This window comes from Schistocerca gregaria, chromosome 3 (assembly GCF_023897955.1).
Source record: "Schistocerca gregaria isolate iqSchGreg1 chromosome 3, iqSchGreg1.2, whole genome shotgun sequence".
Classification (NCBI taxonomy): domain Eukaryota; kingdom Metazoa; phylum Arthropoda; class Insecta; order Orthoptera; family Acrididae; genus Schistocerca; species Schistocerca gregaria.
The window spans coordinates 121575519-121600578 of record NC_064922.1 but is presented as its reverse complement, the minus strand read 5'-3'; the positions used below and the strand labels follow the sequence as shown (position 1 = coordinate 121600578).

Genomic DNA, 25060 nt, shown 5'->3' with positions numbered 1-25060 from the left:
GTACACCTTTAAGAACGAGTACAGTCATCTAACTGTTGTCGAGTTCATTCAAAACACCTGCACTTCTAGCAAAGTATCTCTAATAACTTTTTCTTAATGTGTACATTATCGTTACCTTTTTCTAAATAGGATGATGTTTACATAGAATCTAGTCAGTGGTGGCTGGTAACCACAAAGTCATAATATTCTCGCAAAAGGTTCGTTTGCGGACCTATGTTCACTGAGACTTTTTTTTGCTTCTGATATCTTGTACTATTTACTATACGCGTTTACGCTATTAATAGTAACAAATCCTGAATATTTAATAAAAAGACACATACTGTATGAGGGTCGTTCAAAAAGTAAAGAGCGTCTCGGCACTACTAAATAAGCACGAAATATACCGTTCCCATGTTCCACTTCTTACCATAAAGATCTGAGGCCGGATATCACTGCTTGTTTGAGGTCCTCATTGCTTGCGAACTGTCTTCCACTCAAAAATTCCTTCAGGTTCCGGAATAAGTGAAAATCATTTGTCGCCAATTCAGGGCTGTACGCAGAATGTTCAAAAATTTCCTACTTAAGATGCTGAACTTCTTGCTGTGTTCGTACTGATGCATGATGCCGCGCATTCTCATGAATCAAAAACACCTTTGCCGACAACATTCCGCACATCTTGCTAGGGAGTGACGTAAAATGTTGTCGTCAAGGGAGTTTCTGATTCAAGGCAGTGCGCGGCCTCTTGCATCAGCGCGAACACAGCGAGAACTTCAGCGTCTTAAGCGGGAAATTTCTTGACATCCGGCATAAATACCTGACTTCGCACCATGTGATTCTAACTTATTCCAGAACCTGAAGAAATTTTTGGGTGAAAAACAGTTCGCAAACAATGAAGACCTCAACAAGTCTTTGGCGGTAGCCGAGTAGAACTTGAAAATGGAAAAACTGATCTCACGTTACGGTACAGGCATTCGCTAAAAATTAGCAACGAATGCACGGTTGTCGGGGTCACTAAGTTCTTTGATGAGAGTGACCATCACGTTGCATCACAAGGGGTTATGATAAAAAGATAATGGCGTACCAGCATATGTCTGTAACGCCTAAAGCAGTTTCTAGAAAACTTGTCACACATATCACTTGCTATCAGGAAAAAAATTACTGTTACAATACGACACTGACAGTAGCCCTGTAACTGAGGATAAGCATGATAAAGGGTGGCACAAAATCATAGCTGAGGGACACCTGGAGTAATTTTAACCAAATTTGGTGAATGCATTTGTATGAAATTAAAGGACTAAGGTTATAAACTTTTTGACATTTAAAAATACCGTATCTAGCTCGAACACTGAACTTTTCGAGCAGTTTATGTTGCCAGAAACGCAAGAGACGCTATGCGAGATATGGAAAAGCAGGTGAAGGATATCAGTAGACTGAAATTTCGATTTCGGTTTTCAGGCCTAGTCGGAAGTCTCAGATGCTGTAACTCCACTAGCAGAAGCAAACACATTGTGTAGAGTCTCGGGACATCACACACTTTCAGTTAGTATCCCAGAAACGAATATATCAAATGAATATACCTTCTGGAAAACAGATCATGGATTAAACGATAAAAGTTTATAAAACCCGAAATCACACATAAAAAGATGTCACAGTTATCCACAATTAAGTAGCTGTATTCTTTTATGATCCCTGGATTTACGAGGTTCAGTCGGACGTTAATAAAAGCTATAAACGAGAGCTGAGTGAGTCGGAGAAATAGTAAAGGAAACATATGTAAAGTGGGAAAGTTGCTTTGACTTTTGGAAGAGAAAACTGGCTTTCGTATTTCAATTAAATAAAGATTTTACAGTCTGGATCTCATTTCAATTAATTGGTATTCCATTTATTAGAAAATTAAAAGCGGAAAAGATGAGAATCGAAATCTTTGAGATTGTGTGCTGTAGAAGAATATTAAATCTTGGCGGAATGATAAGATAAGAAAAGAAGAAGTTCTTTGCAATATAGGTGGGAACAGAAATGTCTGGAAAGCATTGACAAGGAGAAAGGACGTGATGATAGGTTATGTGTTCGGAAGCGGGAATATCTTGATGTACTTGAGGGAGTTGTAGAGGGAAAAAATATGGGGTAAAACAGAGACTGGAATATATCAAAAAATAATTCAAGATATTGAGCGTTACTGTTGCTCTGCGATGAAAAGGCTGGCACAGGAGAATTTCTAACGGGACGCAGCAAACCAGTCGCGAACCTGATGGGGAGAAAAGGCGACCAAGATTATGAATTAATTATAAAGTAAATACCACTCAGGGACTATGCCTTACACCGCTTCTTTACACTGCTTCTTTATTCAAGCGGCTTCTTATCTGACCTCAGTAAGGCTGACTGGACCCTATACCAGACCTCTCAACTACAGAACAAATCGATATATAATATTAGACAATCAATAAAGACAAAACGTTTCGCACAGCGTTTCAGGATTCCCAAAAAAAGATTTATTTCTCAAATGACGATATAAATTATACATGACATGCTTTTGATACAATAAATCTTGATTTTATACTTCTGGAGATAAAAAAATAGAGAAGAGAGAGTTTTGCGAAGGAAATAGTCTTGTATCGCTTAAGGGAACACTTCGACATAGACATGAAATGAGTTAAGAGTCCGATGTACATCAAAATCTGAATGGCCGAACGGTTACATAAAACTTGCCCCCCTCCCCCCCCCCCCCCCCCACCCTCCTCTCCATAGAACAACTCACAAACTCGCCCACTCGAGCGGCATCGTCCAACACAAAAGGTTTAAGAAATGGTTACTACGGTTTTCCACGATTTTTACCACTCCACACAACGTTTCAATTTATATAAGAGCTCATTTGGCATATTCTGCGGGACTATCTGAACCCTCGTCACCACGCTGTACATTGTGTGAAACAGATGTCAGACGCTCAGATCGGTACCAAACGTTCTTTGTCAGCAGAGTATGAACCAAAACACTGATTTAGTTCGTACTATATGCTGTCGTCCAACAGAACGAGCGTAAACGTTAATTAAAAGCAACACCAGTGCCACATCAAAAGGATAACTGAGGGTAACTGAAACATGTTGCGTCCATGGGGAAATTGGCACATATCGAGGGACAAGGGTTCAAATCTCAATGACTACAATTTTTTTACGCTAAGAAGAATTGCATCAAACGTGCGGAAATAATAGTAACAATAATAATCAATAATAAAATAATAAGATTAATAATAAGTACATAATGTGCAACTAACGAAGCGAGAACAGACTGCCAAAAGAATATTACAAACTCCAAAAAGCTCTTCTACATGTCAAGAAAATGTTCACCATTTAAAACACCTTCGCGTCTAAACAATAAAAAAATAAAAAAAAATGTCGTCACTGGGATGTGAACGCAGAACCTTTGTTGCGACGACTGAACGCTCTACTTTCTCAGCCACGCGAGACATGCGATAGAATTACTCACAGATAAACTTTTCCTTCACAGATAAGCTTTTCCTTTGCCACGTAAATTTTGGTGATACTTTTAATTACCGTTCACGCTTGTTCTACTGGACAACACCATATAGTACGAACTAAATCGGTCTTTTGGTTCATACTCTCTAGAAATATAATGTTTGGTACGGATCTAAGTGAAATCTGGAGATTTGGGTGTTGGCTACGACGCTGAGCCAAGACTAATTTACCCTTTCAGCTTGTCGAAACTGTACTAACGTTCCGCGCCTCATTGTGAACGATAATTTTTAAAAATATTACAAGCTGTGATGTAAATAAAGACGTCTGTTATCGCCCCCTAGTTTCTCTTACTCATGGTGCTTTCATAGTCACACCACCGCAGTCTCTGCTCGTACGGTATGTCGACAGCCTTTCACGCTTGGGCGGCGACAACACTTCGCGAGATGACGTTGCAGTAGCGTCCGCTCTCTCCGGAATCCTCTGCCAGGATGCGAGATAAAACGTCCGGGGATGTTCCTGTAGAGAATGCGTCCACCGTTTCTCACAAAAGAAAGGGGGCACTCCAAAGATGGATTCCATTTCGGTCCATCCCACCGTACACAAACGCTGATGCATCCGAGGAACTTTCTCGTCATCCCACATACAACATTTCTGCCGCTCTGTGTCCCGGGATATTGCACTGTGTGGGGAATACTGATATTCAAGTGATTCAACCAATATAGATTTCGGCAAGCTAGAACTCATTTTGAAAAAGCAAAAAATTACAAGTTCTCAGAGAATACTTTCGTATTTACTGTTTCTAAATACTCATCGCAAATTAGACCCGTCATATCAGACAGAATCATTACCTGTAGCTCCTGGATCCAAATCTACCACTTATCAGCCAACAGCGAACTGCTCGATAAAGCTTGCATAAAATTAGTTTGGTCCCTCAATCGCGATGTTTATTTTTTATTTTCGGTGTAGTGCTGGTGTTTCACCTCCTCAAGCTTCGATGCTACTACAAACCCCGTCTTTTGTACACGAAAAGAGACGAACGAGCGACTCCCCCCCCCCCCCCCCAAAAAAAAACCTCTCTCTGACCACAAACAAATTATCTTAAAACCGAAATCAGCCATCTGTCAAGGAAACTACATCCCCTTTCACCGCGAAACTAGGTCACGTCATGGATACGTAACCTGTCAACAAGATAAGCATTTTTCGACCACAATGTGTAATCGACTTTCGAAAATATCCGCATTCGGGCGAAACAGCTGCGGATACTATGGAGGGAGATGCGAGAACATACCAGCGGGGCCGACACAGAGTTTGAGATAAGATAATGATGTTTTCTTCCAACAGCAACTGGAATGTAAAAATCAAGTAGAAGGAACCCATGAAAAAGGATAATCAGTTTTTTCCTTCCCCCAACAACATTCACATTCGCTTTCTTCTTGTAGAATGATATATTTCACCTACTTGCAGTCCCTGTGCGAGCGAAGCAGAGACCAAAAACCATTTCCTTTAAGAAGTGGTAATGACCACGACAGACACTTCCTCAGTTGCGTCAGTTGATTCAAGGGTTATCACTACTATACGTCAGTTACAAACTCCAGACGTGCTCCTTCAGCAAACAGCAACTCAGCCTTTTCGAAGTTCTTCAGTGTCAGCAAAACGCTTAATTCGTCAGCGACAGTACTGTAGACACAATTTTACGGGGCTAAGAAAATTGGTAATAATACTACTAAGTAACTCGCTAATCCACTTTGTCATATTGTTCGTTTCAGAGTAAAATCGACACTTAAGAATAAAAAGTGATCCTTTCTGTATACGAGATCGGTAATTATGACAAGAAAGCTAAGGCTGTTCCTGAACTGTGTCATGGCCTCTCCAACAGCTAGTCAAACTATGAGTACAAGCGTACTTTTATTCTTCAATAGGCCTCCATTTACACAACATTACTTAACTGTACACTTTTCCGTCTCTATCCCAAAGGTGTCGGGGGCCGTCTGAATTCTGATGCACTGTAAACTAAGAGTAAGAAAGAGTCCAATTTGGAGAATTTCGCGGAGAATTTCCGGTTATGGTATATGCATTGTTACCAACGCAAACCTTTCGAAAATACTGGTCAGAACCGGAAATGAGATTTTCACATAATTTCATCCGAAAGTAATACGCTCAAGACAAAAAATATGATGGTCTGTGCACCTATAAGCGTAATTTGTTTCCGTGTGTAGGGCGTAAAGCTAACGACTTGCACGCGACTTATCTCGCAAGCTATCCGATCGAGTATGACCTGCAGTTAGTATGTTTCACAGGGAGATGGAGTAACGTCAAAATTATCATGCTGGAAACAATGGTCGTAAATTGTGTACACCATCTGTAGACAGAGGTTGAAAAGTTAGGTTAACTGCAATGAACACATGTCGTGACCCAGATATTTTCTGTTTCAGAGTTCATGGAGATGATGACCGGAGACTGAACGCTGAACAGTGAAGCACCGCTACCACAAGTGCGCCATTTCATGATCTGGGCGTAGCTCCATCCATCATCATCTGTTACATCAAATGAACTGAATACAATTTGCAGTCTGTGGATACTTTTCAGTTGCTGTACACATCGTCTACAAATAAAGCGCTTCTTATTCTCTTGTTATCTGTTTAATCTGAATAAGATTCCATTCCAGATACAAGAAGAATGTTCTTCTTTTCCACTGTTTAAAACTCAGTACGTACGTATTACAATTACTGTCATTGGGGATTCTTTGGAAGAAAGAAACGTACTACTACATTTAGGCAACACTATTGCTGCCCGTTGTTTGTCGCATGCCTTAGTTATTTATTCTGTTTTGAAGCATGTTTACAGGCAACTGCACGAGTTATTACTTCACGGTAAGCTAAGATATTAGACTAATACAACAATGACGGTGTCGATACAAAGTTCTTACTATTAAAAATGTGCACGTCATGTTGAAAATGGTGGCATATATAAAGAAAAGGGAAATTTTTAAATCTGCGAATCTCACATTTTGCAGCCCCATATGTTTTAATAATTTTATTTTTATAGGAATGTTTTTTTTTCTTTGGGCATCCCTTAAGTATAGACAAAAACGTCTTTGAAATTGCTAACTGTCCTCACTTCCATTCTTTCAAACTTCAAATCTTTATATAACCCCGCATAAAGTGCATCAGCTATTTGTCAAACCACAAAGAACAGTTATTTCCAAAACAAAACTATCCGACCTACAGAAAAGGAAAATTTTAGAGTTTTTATAATTATGGTACCTTTTTCCTAGGAAAATATATCTCAGCCAATTTGCATTCAAAACCGCTGCGTACCCATTTCATAGTGGTAATACACTGGTTGTGCAACAATAATAAAATTACAGCATAAGTGGAAAAACGCCGCTTTCATTCATTCATAAATAAAGTTATGAAATGTTTTAGGCCTGGCAGAGTAAATCTTTCATTAAATTCTACAGAAGATTCTAAACCAAAAATTTTACCAGTCTAAAAAAACTAAAGTAATTCCACCAATTTACCCCGAGTTAATACCGATGAAGTGATGAAACTTAGTGAAGGAAGATGCTCTGCCCGGTACGTTTAGAAGAAAGGAAAAGAAGATTATGGTTCAACGCTCTGACGACGACGAAGTAACTAGAGGCTGTACACGAATGTGGATGTATTACCGTTTCGGATGGGGAAATATGTCGGCTGTATGTTTTTCAGAGGCATTAGATACAATGATGCAGTGCAAGCATGTCCCAAGGAACAGGCACTGCGGCGACTACAGCTATTACGAAATATATGAAATGTATTTGAGTTGAGAATATAGACAACCTTCGGCTGTATAACGGAATGGCGACATTGAAAATCTGTGCCGATGAGGGACTCGAACCCGGTCAAGCGGGAAATCCAGGTTCGAGTCCCGATCTGGCAAAGATTTTCAATGTCGTCATTCATTATGCAGCTGAAGGTTGGTCATATTCGCAATGGCCAACACACTTCATGTACCTCCTCATTTGTTGTAATTGTTTTATGGAAACTAAAGGAGAACTAAAACAGAATTGTCAGTCTGGTTTCGAACTCCACTGCTCCCAAATGTGAGACCAGTGTCTTAACCGTTATGTCACGTCGCCCGGTTGCTGTATTACGGTTAATAAGAAATACGAACTGAAGGTGTTTTAACAGCTGCCACACTTGTTCTCATGTATGACAGATAGTACGCTTTACTGACAGAGAGGACCAATGGAGTGAGAGAGGGAAAGTGTTGAAGAACGTTAGTCTCTAAATCAGTGTTACGCAAACTGTGCTCTTCGGAACACTGGTATTCCGAGACCAGTGCAGAAGTGATCCACAAAAAACCTTTAATACCATAGCCCTTATTTGCATTTTTACGGTAGCCATTATTTTTATCTTTATAAAGATTTCTGTGTTATTTCGTATGATATAAAACTGAAGTACTCACGGAATAACACAAGTTTTTTCCATTTTTAAAAGTTTTATTCGCCTTTCAAATGAACAAGAAGTTCTATCGCAACACCAGTATTCTCAGAGTGTTCCGTCAGAGGGAAGGTTCGGGAGCCCCTGTTCTAAACAAATGATTACAAAGGAATGTTACTGCAAAATCCGACATGCAGTGACAATCTTTTAATAATATTACTAATGATTCTGTGATATGCTTGCATGATCGATAATGGAGTTTTGGCGACTCCGCCTTAGAGAGCAGAGGACCATGCGATGCCCACAGGGTGCTGTGTCATTCTCTGCCATTCGGACGGCATGGAGTCAGCACAACGCTCTCCCATTCGTTGTCAACTTCCTTGAGATTCGGCTCGCTATTTCTCATGCACGTATTACCTCAAATGGCGTGACGACGCTGAGTGCACCCCGTTCCGGGCCTCCTACAGTCAGTAAATCCCTGCCAGTAGCTGAAATCGAACTTTGGTCCTCCGCACAGCAGTTTGACTTGGTCATCGCTCAGCCACGGAAGTGGACTGGTGATTTAATGCAATATAAAAAAAAAAAGTTTTGAGAATAAAATGCTTTCTTATTTGATGATGATCAACGTGGTTTGTACGAACAGTAAATAATATTCCTTCAATAAATTTCTGTTCACCAGTCACCATTGTGTCGTATCACGTAATTCATTTTGATTTTAAAGCAAAACGGAGTTTGGTTCCAAGAGAACATGGTAGTGGTACTGGACCGGAAATCCCTTCGAATGCTGACTTTTTTATCGGTACTGAGATGAGTGTGTACTGAATGAGTTGTATTTCAGCCTTTTGAATCAAAATATTTTGCTCAAGAATTACTGAGAGAAATATGTTAAATGATGAATCGTAGACAAAGTAATGTATTCAACGCGCTTCCCACAAAAAGCGACAGTATGAATGTAGTGCGTGCCTAATTTACACATTTACGGAGACAACAGCTCTATCGATAACGGAGACAAGATAATACATCTTTAAATCCGAAGGCACGCATAAGAAATAGTTAGAAATTGTTCTAAATGCATTCTTTGAAAATTATTTCGAGCATTTAGTTTATGAGCCTACTCGAATAGTAAATGGTTGTGGAAACACACCTGACCTTCTAGAAACAAACAATCCTGAGCTATTAACGAACATCAAAACGGATACAGGGATTGGTTATCACAGGTTGTCGTATCGCGACTGATTATTGTAACTCTCAAATCCTCCAAAAGTAAATGAAAAATCACCTGTACAAATAGCAGTTAAAGATTCTCTTCACATCTTCCTGAGAGACAATCTCCACTCGTCCCGTTATTAACAATTTACCGGGAAGTGTAGACCAAATGTGGCTTGAATTCAAAGAAATAGTATCGACAGTAGCCGAGAGATTCATAGCGAATAAATTAATAAAACTACGGAGCTCATCTACCTTGGTATACAAAATGGGCCAGAACACTGTTGCAGAAAAAAAAAACAAAAAAACCATACCATATTTAAACTAACGCAAAATCTCCAAGATTGGGTATCTTTTACAGAAGCTTTAAATTTAGCGCGAACGTCAATGTGTGATGCTTCTAATAGTTTCCACAACGGAACTTTTCCTCGGAACCTGGCAGAAAATCCAAGGTGAATCTGCTCATATGTCAAGTATTCCAGCGGCAAGAAACAATCGATGCCTTCTCTGCGTCATAACAATGGAGATACTATCGATGACAGTGCTGATAAAGCAGTTACTAAACACAGCTTTCCGAAATTTCTTCACCAAATAAAAAGTAGTAAATATTTCAGAATTCGAATCAAGAACATGAGTAACTTAGAAGTAGATATCCTCGGAGTAGTGAAGCAACTATAATCTCTTAGTAAAAGCAAGTCTTCCGCTCCAGAGTCTATACCAATTAGGTCCCCTTCAGAGTATGCCGATGCAATAGTTCCATACTTAGCAATCATGAAAGCCCACTCGCTCTTCGAAAGATACGTTCCAAAAGACTGGAAAGTTGCACAGGTCACACTAATACTCAAGAAAAGCAGTAGGAGTAATCCACTAAATTACAGGCCCATATCATTAACGTCGATATGCACAGGATTTTTTAATATATATTCTGTTCGAACATTATGAGTTGCCTCAAAGATAACACACACTTAAAACGGATTTAGAAAACATCGTTCTTGTAAAAGACAACTAGCTCTTTACTCGCACCAAGTGCTTAGTGCTATTGACAAGGGATTTCAAATTAATTCCCTATGTCTAGATTTCCAGATTTCTTCACAAGCGGCTAGCAGTCATATTGCGTGCTTATGGAATATCGTCTCAGTTACGTGATTCTACTGTGAGAATGATCTCAGTTCGTAGAAACTGACAGGAAGTTATCGACTAAAACAGAAGTGATTTCTGGCGTTCCCCAGGGTAGTGTTATGGGCCCTCTGCTGTTCCTTATCTGTATAAACGATTTGAGAGACAATGTGAGAAGCCGTCATAGGTTGTTTTCAGGTGATGCTGTGGTTTATCGTCAGGTAAAGTCATCAGAAGACCAAAACAAATTGCAAAACGATTTAGAAAAGATATCTGTATGGCGCAGAAACTGGCAATTGACCGTAAATAATGAAAAGTGTGGGGTCATCCATATGAGAGCCAAAAGGAATCCGTTAACTTCGATTTCGCTATAAATCAGTCAAATCTAAAGCCTGTAAATTCATGTACATTCCTAAGAATTGCAATGACGAACAATTTAAACTGGAAACAACACACAGAAAATGTTGTGAGGGAGGCGGAACTTCTCACGAAATTTCGATCACCAACTTTCTCTTATGAAAGAGAAAATATTTTATTGACGCTGATCTGCAAAATGAGAAACAACAACAACATCAATAATAATAATAAAGTAAGAGAAATCAGAGCTCGCACAGAGAAATATAGGTGTTCGTTGTTTTTTCCACGCGCTCTTCGAGACGGAATAATATAGAATTATTTTGATGGTAGTTCGATGAACCCTCTGCTAGGCACTTAAGTGTGATTTGCTGAGTATCGATGTAGATATAGATGTAGATGTACACACCAAACACCTCGCAGCTCCAAAGTTGATATCCGTGGGACTTGAGATCAGAGACAGTCCAGGTTCGACCATTGTACCGTGTAGACGACCTGTATGTGTCCTCTTGTAATGAAGTGTTATCTATCCGTAATCGTGTCGGCCGACTTACTGATATGTCCTCCTGTATCCGTAGCAGAAATCTTACACCCATTTATCGTCACATGCATTGGATGTTTCTGTAACAAGATGTGGTACGTTGATTTACACGTGAGTTGTCCTATACCTAGACCTGAAGAAGAAAGTGACAGACAGTTGAACTGAAACTGTGTGACAGTTGAACATCGAAAGGGGAAGGGATGCTGGTTCGCCGTTACGCGCAAACGCGACATGGCCCCGGGAGCAGCAGCAGTAAATTTTCGTGTTTCCCGTTAACGTACAATATAGTGCTCGCCTCTACAGTATCTTAATAATCTAAGCAATTTCGCAGTTAGTTTCACATAATTCCTAAAAGAAACGAAACTCACGAAGAAAGCAAAAAGTATTAAAGACACACTACATGTTTTGAGAATGTTGTGTTAAAAGCAGTCGCATATTACATCCAAAAATCGCAGTATCTAGTTTCCTTAACACTCATACACCTTGTATCTACTTTGGATTTGTTTCCGTTTAATACAACGTGAAGTCCAACAAAGTAATATACGGAGTAAGAATTATTTATTGCTTTAAATTCTTCTTCTATATAATTTCGGGAATAGTTCTTATCAGTCAAATCGTTTGGCGTGTCTCGATAAAAAGTGTGTGGCCACTGAACAAGAATGATAATGAAGACCACTGGGTGACTTCGCACATATAAAGATCAACGTGAATGTTATTTGCTGGAGAAAAACTGTGAAAACAAAATATGTCCCAGGCGATCATTTCACGTAATTTGCGTCCTAGCATGTTTATAGCGTAACATCATTGGAAATTCTTATTATTGTTTATCCGAGGGCTGCTCACCTGTAAATCAATGTGTCATATTTTTTTGTAGAACAATGAAAGTCTTCTGACAATGAATTTATGGATTAGAAATCGTTAACGGTGCTTTATCAGTACTTCGATCCAAAACCAAATTGTGGCTGATACTGTTTTACGTTACATTCTGTATCATATGATATCCAAGGTTCTCCAATAAAGTCATTATCTGCGAAAATAAGATGCAGATATTACTTTATGCTGGAACATAACATTGGATCAACAGGTACAAAATTTAAACCCTAAAGAAGATGAGCGAAAGGGCAAAACACATCGCTGACATGTGCAAAATGAAAGAAATTCTGAGGAAGATTGTTGTGGTTAATTACACATTTTTTATGTTGCTAAAGACGGCTTAGAGATACTCTGGTAACATTTTCCGACTACTAATTGATGTTTGGCTAGGACGTCACAGCTCTAAGACGATGACCATTCAGGTGAATTCTGGGAAAGTTTTTCTTGAAAAGGAAGACGGAAATGCAATGCAGTTTTAACTCTTCGTATAGCCGCGAGCCTCCAGGATATCATTCGCACACAACGTGCCGCCCCACAGACGCCAAAATATAAAAACCTTTTACTTTAAGCTGTCAGTATCTCCCTCAATAGCTTGCGGAAAATAAGTTTCTAAATTATGTACGAATGTGTCAGAAATCTAACCTTACTCATTTTGAATATACCTGGATCACATATGTTATGATCACTGTCCTGTAAACACCTAGACGGCAGTCACTACGTTATTCTAATTCAAGATAACGATTCATACCCGGAACTTTCGATGGCATCGCACGATTCACGTTAAAAATATCCGCGAAGACAACATTCTCGGTGCATACCCCATGAAACTGAGTACTACGACAATCATCGCAATCTAAATATTAGAATAACAACTAAATGGCTTCTACAACACAACGTGTGTGAAGCAACCGTCATACCAATGTCATAGAAACTGCAAGGGATCATTTTTCGGTTCTTACCGACTATATGTGTGAATTAAAGACGTTCGATACTTATTAAACACCTATTATTCGGTACAGGGAAATCAAATAAACGGAAGAGAGAGCTATCTTTAAAAAACGTAGCCGTTATCAGCCATAAATTAATTTTATCACTTTTTAAAGACGAAACAAAAGGAAGCCCAATTTATGCTGATGCACTATCACGGACGATTCATCATCTCGTTTGTTCTTAGTGCACTAGGGCGCTTAACTAAGAGAAAGGACATACTAATTTACCTTAGTTTGTAATCATCACGATTTGAATAAAAAACACGTAATTAAATTCTTCTCAAAATACATTTTTAACTTCAGAATTTGAGTAACGTTTAACGATTTAACCTCTGTTAAAAGCGGCCGTACTTATATCATGCTTCAAACGATAATATGGACTTCAGGAAACAACGAAGATTAAGTTTTAGAAACATTCTGCAGACGATATCACTGTTTTAGTGAGATCAGTCTGCAAACTCTCGTTCTTCCTGATTTAAGCAAAGAACGCTCAATATTTTCCTCGAATAAATCAATCAGAAGTAGCAGGTATAGCTAATCTCACAGCATACAATCTGGGCAGCAGAATGGCACAAAATCAGTAAAGTCAATGTCTGCTTTCTGAAATTATCAATTTGCACTTCGAATAAATTAAAAGAGAACACATGATGAAAACCGAAAAGTGTGAAGCTACTCACGTGACTGTGAACCAAACTGGAATATAAGCGCGTAGTGCTTCGTCCATCATGTATGTTACTTTTGCTTGGATAACGGAGCCCCACGCATCCACTGGAAAACTACACGCTCTTTGCAAAAACAAATGACTGTTCAACGAGTTGAATAATGCCTTTGACTTAAATTCTTGAATTTCTATAACGCGACTGAAGAACATACATGCCCTGCATCATTAGAAACTGATTTATTTTGAAGAGAGCATGTACTTAAAACAGTAACAAAATAGCAATAACAAATATTTGTCATCCTCTTACCGCTCTATAATTCTAAAAGAGAGAACATCAGAGAGAATATCTTTCATATTCATTCTTACCTCTTCCAACTTCATAGCAGGTAACAAAATTAAAACAGTTGTTCTGCACTGTGGATAGAAATCTCGATTTTTGAAGTCAGCCATAAAAAAAACACTTCGCTTGACTATCCACTTCTCATCACGCGCTGATTGTTACGCGATGAAATGAAAGGTTCTATTGTTGCGGTGTATATACATGCATGCTTCTAAATTATACGAAAGCATTCATACTTTAAAATTAGACAAATATTTCACTTACCTGTAGTGTCCGTGAACGAAGTGAAGTTCCACTGTAAACAAAATGTTTTCGGCACGTGAAGAGAAGTGGATATTGTCGTCGGTAGGATGCTCAAAACTCTTTGATATTTTACTAAACAATTCGCGAATTATTATTGTCTTCTTTCTCTTAAAAATTCGCGGTAGTTCTCGAAGATGAGGTATAATACCAGAAATAGCAATTTTGGAGAAAGTTCATCAAACCTGTTTCTTTCGAAACTGGACTTCGCTGAAATTCAAAATAACACATAAAACGTTAATTCGTACTTCATAGAACAGATTGTAGTAACAGTTGCTCCAAATGTTGTCTCTGCTTGGTTGCACGCTGAAATCTGTGAATAAAAAACTGAAAAAAATCAGTTGAGAACTGTCTCACTGTACGTTAAAAATGAGTCACCGGTTTGATGTTCAGCAACTATTAACAGAACGAATCTAATTAGGGTAGGCCTACATTCTGACTGCAGATTGAGAATTGCAAAGATTCTTTAACTCTGTCTGACAACATCTGGCTACCAGTTTAAGAGGGATGCAACAAGGAAAAAAATCGAGTTTCATGTCCAGTGAGACAATCCTGATAACTTTTCGACCAGACAAGAGTTATTGCTACTGGCCAAGATGCAAACAACATAAACACGGTTCAACTAGTTCAGTAAATGGATGCACTACTTTGTCATTCTTAACACTAATGTCTCTCTGTATTTATGGTTATCATGAACAGCCAGATCTCAAAAATATGGCAATGCTTCCCGATTGGCCATATTTCCGCATAAATACATTAGATCAACGAGTAAAGTATGAAACAGAAATCAATTCATGAGCAAGTGTTAATTCTGCAACGAGCATATGTACGAATCTCTATGAAACTAGCCAAGAGCCGCAAAATCAAAATAATATAAATATACGTAAGTATCATGTCACCATATGCAGTCAACATTCCATAAACTCTATGTTACTAAGTCAGCTATGATCTAAATCTAAACTAATGATTTTTCTGCCGAACTGCTGGTATAGAAAGAAAATCGCTCTGTTCCAGCAAACTAATGTGAGAAGAAAATGTGATATTCAAAAGAAGAGTAAGATTAAAAAACAAACAAGAGATACGTGCCGAAGCACAAAAGTGTCGGGTGTAGCGCAGTTGCAGTGGCGCTTAGCTGACTACGAGGCGCTCTGGCGAGCTACGCCGCTACCCGAGCCACTGCATGCAGTGATTGGCTGATCATGTCTGACAAAAGAGTGTGCCTGCATCACCTGCTCTGCATCTTCAGGGGCAGTTCGTCTTACCGTGCACCGGGCAACTCGCAAGGCAGAGACGCCGTCAAACAGTGTGCTTATTTGCATTTGCTGTTTTAGGAGTTTTCTGCAATTTCAAATTCTCAGGAGGCAGTGCTTGTACTAGTTAACCTCGTGGTACCACACAATCGGTGACCTCTACTGACCAGCTGGAGGAACAGTAAAACAAGGGACTATTAGAAATCAGCGTCAGTAAATTAAGGAGTTTGTTAAATGCAACGTGTACAGGGTAGTATGCAGTACCTGACCAAATGAAACAAGATTTTAAGGAATTCGTTGACGCCCAAAGCACAGTTTACACTCACTGAAAGTAGGGCAAAGATTAGGGCTGCTGATAAAATATGGATATATCGATATTTTGGTTAAAACATCGATGTATATTGGTGATAACATATTCACCGATATATCGATATCGAAAAGGCAAAATCGAGTGCCTGTACTTTTATTTTATATTTTTTTCGCAATTTTCGGTAAGTATTTGAAATCGTTGTTTTGAAATTATAGAAGAACGTAATTTTACTTTCACTATGTGATACAGTCTTAATAGTTTTTGAGCTTTCATTAAGTCCAGTTTCTCTTTTTGGCTGTGTGAAGCAAGTATAGGTACACAAAGAAGTACTCCGATTGCACGGGGGGGGGGGGGGGGGTGCTGTATGAATGGATTAATAATATTTCCGATGTGAAGAATTAGCACATCAGATGCGTTAAAAACAATTTTTAACACAGCTAATGTGCTGCTTCTTCATATCGGAATTCTGCAGAAACAGTTGCTGAAACTGGTGAACAAACATCTGAATGACACGACTGATCTTTGCAGTGAGCGGAGACGTGTGAGGTGAAATGCTGACGTAATCGGCGCTCGGCACTGCCAACAGAAACTGCAACGTTTAACTTCATCACGTTATTTTGGCCCTTCAACTGCTATTTCACTGGCCTTTCCAGAAATGAAAAAAAGGGACGTCGACATGAGGTGTTCCACACAAATCCGATACTTGACGAAAGCCAATGACGGACTCATTGGACATCTTTCATTGTGCCACTGACATGCAATTACCAATGTTCGCAGGGTGGTTATTGCCAAGCCTCAACGTGCGTCGATGTATCAGTTTCTTTTCTATATGTCAAGTGCGATTACGATATTTTTAAAAATATCGATATATCGGGTACACGATATTTTTAAAAATATCAACAGTCCTATCAAAGATAGCATTCCTCGTAAGCACTGAATTTAACTGACTGAAACAGATGTGTAAAACAGATCCGGTTGCACTGAATTAATAATAACTCAAATACAGTGTTATTCTCAATTATCTCCTGGGTTTCAGAGGACGACTGCACGAAAATTACAACGCATACAGAGAAAATGACACGTATCACTTAGTTGCGCCAGGGGACGTTAGGGTCTGCAAGGTCACCAAATAAGATTGGGCGGTAAGCGTTCTGTGCTGTTATTGGTCAGCGCTGTGACGTCACTAACTAGCAGCCTATGCCTCAAGAACAGTACCGTACTATAAGATATTGGCCTCGCATTTATGATATGTGTTAATGGTAAGTTTTACATTATTCTAAAATAATGACATGTAAATTGCTGTCCTGCTACTGCTAGAATGTTACTGGTACATTCTATAACTTGTCCCGCTTTTAAACAGACGTTGCTGATTTTAAAAAATCAACCTTGTCTGGAATCGAAACAACCAAAAAAAGAACGGAGTAAAGTCTGTTTTTGCTGTTTTCTGTCAAAGCACACTTTCAAAATGGGCACGCTATTTCCTAAGGTAGCTCTGATAATAGTTTTAAAGAGTAAACAAGATCCATATAACGCTAATTTTCATTTAGTATTCATCATAACTTTAAAAGAACGTCAACTAATAGGTGAACACTGTCGTTTTCATTCAAGATACTATACAACTGCCTTTTTCGTAGAAAGCATTTGAATTAGTTAGCCGCGCGGGATTAGCTGAGTAGTCTATGGCACTGCAGTCATGGACTGTGCAGCTGATTCCGTCGGAGGTTCGAGCCCTCCGTCGGGCATGGGGGTGTGTGTTTGTCCTTAGGATATTTAGGTTAAGTAGTGTGTAAACTTAGGGACTGATGACCTTAGCAGTTAAGTCCCATAAGATTTCACACACATTTTTGAATTAGTTAGTCTAACTAAAGCATCCTTCAATATTATCTGGTTGATAACTGAAATTGGGGTTCATCCAAGAAATCGAAGTGGACACTGCAGGTAGAAGATATCCGTGTTTTTCGCTGAAAAATTATAATTTTTCTGCGAAAAGGCTCGGAAAATAATCGACTTGCAAATATTCGCTTTGGCCCATCAAAACCGTTTTGACGCCTGTAACCAACTTCTGGTTTGACTGGATCAAAACATTTTATCCAGTATTTGATTAATTTCACGAAGCACAAATGCATTTTTACTATTGTCTTCATTGCGCAGACGTCGTTTCGTTGATTATAACTGACTTCAAAGATCTTTATTAAGCTGTCATAATTACATGCACATGTTTTTCAGACGAGCATTTCTCCGCAGAAGGGAAACTCCACATCGCCTCCCTCCCCCTCCCCCCCCCCCCCCTTTGTTCAGAAAATTACGTATTTTATGTCCGGTCATTGACTTGTCTGTTCTACTCGTTTAGGCTTGGCAATTGTTATACTACACATTGGTTATCGAGTGTGAGTCATGTGGCAAGAATGTATTACCGTTGCAAGGAAATGTGCTGAATAGTGACAGCAGCTGAATGCCGCGTAAACATCTCACACAAATGAAAACGGCCGTGAATTATGTAACTATAAAGGATTTCAAGAGTCAAAACTTCCAAAACGGAAAGCAAGAGTCATAACATGTGGTACTTGTGTAGAACAAATAGGAGGTACGTACTTGTGGAGGTACCTTCCTTACACCTGGCTATTGCAAACGAATGAACACCACGACAAACACACAAATCTGAATATAGAAAACAGAAACGACAAATTTGTGAAAAAAATGGGCCATGAGGGGTATTTGAACACGAATCTTCCCCTATGCAGTCCAACACCCTGACCACATAACCACGAAGTTGTAGCTATTCAAATTCGCTCGGTGTTGCACATCTTGAGCTTGGACCGTTCACTGTTTCGAATTTGCTTCTTTTTTCACAGTTCAGTGCACGTTTTTCCTGTTTTCATGTGTGATCTGTCTCCAGTTTCTGACGTGCTGTCCACTGGTCACGTTACCACTAAATCTGAGGGAGGATGTCATGGGGAGTTTCTTTTGTCAGTAATGTCACTAAGGAATTCTGTAAAACTGTTTTATCGTAATCATTAAAAACAATTTCGTGAGTAAATGTACGTCTATCGCCACTCTTCTTCTGTAATTAAAAGTTTTCTGAAGCCTCTATACTACTTCTATGGATTTGACGTTTGTTGAAACGTTGCTCCTCCTCTGTTGCACGTGGTGTGCTACTACTGGCGCTACGAACTTACAAGATTGAAATGCATCGTTCTTCGGCACTCGATTTCGCGGTTAAGTTCAGAAATTCCGAACACAAGCCTCTAACATAGCAGTTTCTTGGAAATGACGGGAGCATAGCCTAGCATTTGCAACATTCACAGCGTCGTTTTCACAGCCTTTCGATAATCGTTTGCAGGTTGTATCATAAGAGAAAGCATGAAGCTTTACTTCAGCTCCTGATTATGAAAACTGGAGCAAGGCCAGCACAATCTGATATTGCTTGCACATACTAAAAACACTTTCATTTGCAAATCACTCACTAAACGAAAGTAACTAAGCGAAAACAACAACCCTCATGAAATCGAACACTCTCTAACATAAAAATAGACGTGCGAAGTGTTCCTCTGTGGCGCCATGCGTACAATGGCATGGCAGAAACGCGTTTGCTTCTGCGCAGTGTTTTGTTCGCCCTCCCGGGTGGGGTGTCAGAACACGTGCACAAATCGCCCGCTCGGTATTGCTGCGGTGAAATAATTCACGTCGGCAGATACATAACGCTATCAGCAGAGTTCTAAAGCGCCGTCCCGGACAATTCGTGTCAGTAGCCTTGGTGATACTGCCGTTAGGCACGTCACAAGCGGCGCCTTCATGGAGCACCTGTAATGGCATGTGAGTTGAAAGGAGAGATGATCTATCCATTGTTACGCAACTATTTTCTGTATGTGTTGTAGTTTTCTCACATTCGTCTTCTGAAACCTTCGAAGTGATCATCAAAAACCTTGCTCACATAAAATTTTCTTTGTTTCATGAAGACACATTGTTGCCGATCAGTGCACTTTCATACGCAGTAGAGCTGTAGTCGTGTAAGCAGCTGACATTAGTTGAAAAATATTTTTAAAATGCTAATTGTTGAGCTACAACTCAGTGTGAATTGCGGATTCAAAATTTCAGAGAAACAAACTCGCTTTAAAACAATAATCATAATCTCGCCCTTGGTCAGTCAAAACATTAGAAGGCATTAAGTGAGTTAGACACGATGTGGGGACTAGCACTACATGTCGGCGAGCTCGTGAGAACCCTGCCCTTGGCTGTATTTCTTAAAAACAGATGCTTAAATAATGAATGATGAGCGGCAAAGCTCATTTCCAGTTATCTGGTCAATTTAGCAATCAAGAGCTTCTGCTACTGTTAAGGTAAAAACCCTAAATGCATTCAAGAATATCCCATTCACAGTGACAATATGACCATGTGGTGTGAAGTTGTGAACAAGTATATAAGTAGACCGTAATTCTGTGTGAGGTGTGGTGGGAAATTTACTGGGATCCACACTAAAATGAAGCATTTAAATTCCAACTGTCGTGTACACTTGTACCATAGACCAGTCGGTGGCACTTTTATAAATGACAAGGAGTAAGATTCAGGCAGCTGAAATGAAATTCGTTAGGACTGTGAAAGCGGTACCAGAGTAAACAGATTAAGAAACTGCAAAGTTAGGAAGGAACTAGCCATACCGGTATTTAACGTAAGAAACAGTATTGAAACAACAGAAGAAAATGAAGTGAACATCGAGACAGAATGAGAAGTGGCAAGCTAACTTACAACGTCAGATACAAATTATTATCTGGTAGGCAGAAGAAGGCCACTAAAGAGGCAAAAGCCTACTACGTGAAGTACAAAAGAAGAGCAAGAAGAAGAGGAAGACCGACACGATTTCCATTGCGCTATTAGTATTAAAAAGTTTTTTCGATAAGCTCTAGCAGCTAGTTTAAAGTGTGGGCTCACTTCTAACCCCACAGATGTATGTGTCCACATTGTCCTAGTAAACACATACCAAGAAATCACACGCTATGCACTGTAACGCATTGGAAGGTCTTCAGAGGACACAACCTCGGGCTAAGTACCCACAAACCACGCATATACAAGTCTTTGTACGTTTAACAGCCATGTGTGTTTATAAGCATATTCTTTTGCATACAGGGTGTAAATAGTATATTGGTGACTGAGGATGATGTGTCGAATAACATAACGTCAATATTTACGTAATGTACAGGCTAATAATTATAACTGTTACAACTCGTATGTTTTTAGTTTGGTTAGTACCTCCAAGTAGATGTGGCAAGGGCAAGCCATTATTGCTTATTTCCTCCAGGCAGCAGATCGGGTGTTGAAGTATGGACGCGTGTATAAACTGACAGGGGTAGTCAACTTAGTACTACAGCTACAGTCATGTAGAAAACATATGGTCGTAAAGTTTGCTAAGTGTTTGTGAGAAGACTGCTCGACACAGAGAAAAAACAAGCAACACAAGTTGTCTGTACATATTACGGTACCACATAGAAAGGTATCTGCACCTATACCGGTTGCAAGCTCAGCAGTTGTAAGCACACATGGCTAGTCTAAATTCAGTTGTGTTTGCTTAGTTTGTAGATGCTGTGCCTCGAACGTGATTATTTTCCTACGTACTTCCAGAATAATGTTATCTGCATCCATCTGCCCACTTGAAAATGAGCACAAGCTCGAAACTAGATGCCAGTGCTTAATAAAGTACTACTTACTGGATCCAACATTCTGCTCGAAATGATGACGCTCTTTAAATATATGAACTGCATTTTTCTATTACAGGACATGGTTGTGCGAAGCAGATCTATCGTCCTTGAATCGCGCTGGCCACCCGATCTCAATTTTTAACACTTTTACGTGAAACAAAGGTGAAGGAGGAGTACTGAGCATTTCTGGGCTGTTACAAAGTACATTGACTGGTGGTTACTGGTGCAGGACTACTGTGCATTTGCTTTACATTCAACCTGTTAAGCGTACCAAAGTATCGTGAATTGGTTAAATGAGAGTTTTGGAGCAACCATCTTCATCTTTCAGTCTTGCACTTGGCTTCCCCATAAATACTAACTTTTTCACCTAAAATCATTCTCTATAGGTACCTTGATTTATTTTATTTGGAGGTTGTGAATGTATATAGTTATTGATCAATAGCGCTGAGGACAACATATCGTATTGTTTCGTCTATTTTCTCACAGCATATTACATTTTATAATACTCAAGGACAGTAGAGAAAGTAATTTGCCTGATCTGTTCTGCTATAGTGTTGCTCATCACCATTTTACTTGTTGTGGGACCCTACCAATATAAGCTGCTGTTCTGGTTTTCTTTGTGGATATAGTCATATTGCTGTCTTTGGCTAATTCATTTTTGCATATCATTTTCTTTCTCTGTTAAAATTGTGGATATGGAGGATTTCGCCCGCAGTTTTTAATATATAATGTACAAGATGTAAAATACAACTGTTTGCAATGTACTCCGGGAGTGTAGTGGAAGTCGAGACAGACAGTTTGATATAAGACTACCGAGGTCTACGGTATCAAGAAACTACCTGAAATTGGCCTACAGAAACCATCTAAGCTACAGCGTACATGAGATGAATGAGATTTTAAATATTCTTTTGCTCTCATGTGAAATATTGGTCCTACAGAAAAAACAAATCTAATCTTTATTGTCGGAAATTGAATGTTGTTTAATTTTGTAGTGAGATATGTTTTCACTAGAAACCGTGGTTTTCGAGTTAAAAAAATTAATAAAAAACGCGTCTGCGAACACCCCCACCCCCACCGCACCTCCCCCACCCCCAGGATCAAGATTTGTAGTATGTAACTGATGGTACTTCCTCCCGACACTCAATAAAAATTTGCGAGTACACAAATTATTTCACAAATTAGACATTTTTTGCCCTATTGACTGTATTACTGTGCTACCAGCTTAGTCGTGCCACTTACAAATTGTAAAACTGACATGTGTGTAAATTTTACCTGAGAGTTTTGTGAGTTTTAACAGCATTAGATCAACGATTAAATCGATTTGTTTTTTCTGTCTTTCTTACTACGAAACTACTCTGCATGTAAAAGGTTCGGTTTCGATCGATTTGTAAACTTAATAGTTTCTGCGCAACGTTTACAACAGTCTTTTCGTATGATTATCCTAATGGGAAAATTCAAATTAATGATGTTTACGAAACAGTCGACTAAGCCGGTGGCGTAGTAGCCCAGTCAATGGAGAACAAAAATGTCGACTATATGTTACAAAGCGGTACCAACAAACTTCGATGGGTTATAGAGGGTGTTTTGAGGAAGAAATTGTGGATGGGAATAAGTGTCCGATAACGTCATCCAGTGACACTACAGAACGCCGAAGTTCTAGGCGTCAGCATCTGCACTAGGGCACCCTTCGGCAGCGGATGTGACGGACCGTAGCTGGAAGGGCTAGCAGTGTTGTTTGGCATTCGGTGACCGCGAGTACTTGCCACGATCACCAGCAAAGGAGGTGGGTCTAGCTACGGCGTAGACAGGCCTTGTCTTCTATGAAAACAATGCTCTGTTGTCTCAACTGATGACTGTTTCAGGCACTGATTTCCATTCGCAGTTTATTTTTCTCCTGTGTGCCAAAAATTATAGGAGATTTTAGAGGATTCCGCTGCCCGAAAACGTCATCGACGGAGAGAAGAGAACATTGCATTCATAGGAAACAAGGCCTGTCTAGGCAGCAGTTAGCTCCTTCTTCTCCACTGGTGATCGTGCAAATCAGTCGCGATCTCTGAATAACAAACAGCATTGTGAGACGTTGTGCCTGTGGGCCATCAACGTGCAAAGTCACGTTTCCCGCCGAAGGGGAGGAGGCGCCGACGTCTATAACTTCGATGCTCTATAGCGTTGTTGGATGACGTTTCCAGACACAGGTTCTATCCGCACTCTGTTCCTTAAGGCACCCTCTACAATCTCCCCGAGTTTGCCGGTACTGTTTTGTAACATCCTGTATGTTAAAAAGACTGTGTGGACTCCTATATCCTTACCTGACCCCTGTTCGTGTTGTTCCTTAACTTCACGCTTAGAGGGGAGCGGATTGGCAGTTGTCTCTCCAACTAGCCATCAGTGAACAGAGAGGAAAGAGGGAATGTGGTACACGTATAGTTTGCACCAGCCCTTGGGGTGGCACATTAGTAGACACCGACATCTTCCTGAGTGGTAGGTGATGGTTCGTCCCTAAAATATGTTAGGAGGGAGTGGTCGTGGGTGGTTCGGATGCAGAGCTGGCGCCGGTCCTGTGCGTGTAGTAGTGCGGAAAGCGGATGCGCACAAGAGCAACAGAGCGCGGACAGCGGGGAGCAGGGAGCAAGGAGTAGGGAGTAGGCTACCGTACCTGAGTGATGCTCCTAAAGCTACTCGTGCTCGCGCTACTCCGCGCCTGCAAGAGAGACACACAAGAGAAGAGGAGAGGGGAGAATGCAGACAGAAGACAGACAGACAGACAGCAGGCGGAAGGCGCGACCCCGCGGTGGCGGCCTGAGCCGGGTGGGATGGGGGGGCGAGGGGCGACACATCTCGTCTCTACTCGGACCATGCCTACGGAGCGGAACCCGATGTTTCAGCAGAGCCATGTTCCGATGATCAGATAACCTCGGTTGTGGTCTTCAGGCCGAGGGTTGGTTTGACTCAGCTCACCGTGCTAGTCTATGCAGTGCAGGACTCTTCACCTCTGCATAGCTACTGCGACTCACATCCGTGCTGTTTAGAGGTTGGCACTAGGGCAGAGATCCCAATCCTTCTTACGATGGGAGGTCAGAACATTGGGATCTCGGATTTACGCCAAACTTTTTACACGTTTATTAGACCATTGAAGCAACATAATGTGCAGGTAGTAGGCAATTCCGAGAAAATCGCGAGAGAGGTTTCACTCGTCTACGATGTAACTGATGTATATGTGCGAAGGTACCAGTCGTAGGAAATCGTTGCAGTAAAGTGATTAGTGTTCGCGCTTTGCAAGAGGATCATAGACGAGGCGAGGGTTAAAGTCCCACTCAAACTTAATTATTAATTTATATTTTTTGATCGCTGGTCACAATATTTAACTTATATCACATATGAGAGGTAATACAGTTAAAAAACCCAAGTGCATTTTAATGAAACTGTAGTGATTTTCATACATTATTTAACTATTTAATATTTGTGATTAAATTTTCAACGACGAGGGACTGGCTTGGGAAGCCAAGAGAAATCTCGATAAATAATGATGCAAATGACGTTATTTCCAGTCAGTAAGATAG

The 25060-nt window shown here is 40.0% G+C and overlaps 2 protein-coding genes across 3 annotated transcripts in view; one reads left to right on the top strand and one right to left on the bottom strand.

Moving 5' to 3' along the window:
* The window catches only part of LOC126353859 (troponin C-like), a 47828-nt gene extending 41749 nt beyond the window's left edge, over positions 1–6079 (top strand). Inside the window, exon 6 of the mRNA XM_050003026.1 lies at positions 5882–6079. Within this exon, the coding sequence (XP_049858983.1) occupies positions 5882–5910 (29 nt within the window). The 3' untranslated portion in view covers positions 5911–6079. The remainder of the gene's footprint in view (positions 1–5881) is intronic.
* LOC126353858 (calmodulin-like) overlaps positions 1–25060 on the bottom strand; it is a 732664-nt gene that overhangs the window by 396920 nt on the left and 310684 nt on the right. The window contains exon 3 of one of the 2 annotated variants that reach the window (XM_050003024.1): positions 24157–24201. The exons of the other annotated variant lie outside the window; for it this stretch is intronic. Within the exon in view, the coding sequence (XP_049858981.1) occupies positions 24157–24201 (45 nt within the window). The remainder of the gene's footprint in view (positions 1–24156; positions 24202–25060) is intronic. 2 annotated transcript variants of the gene reach the window in all.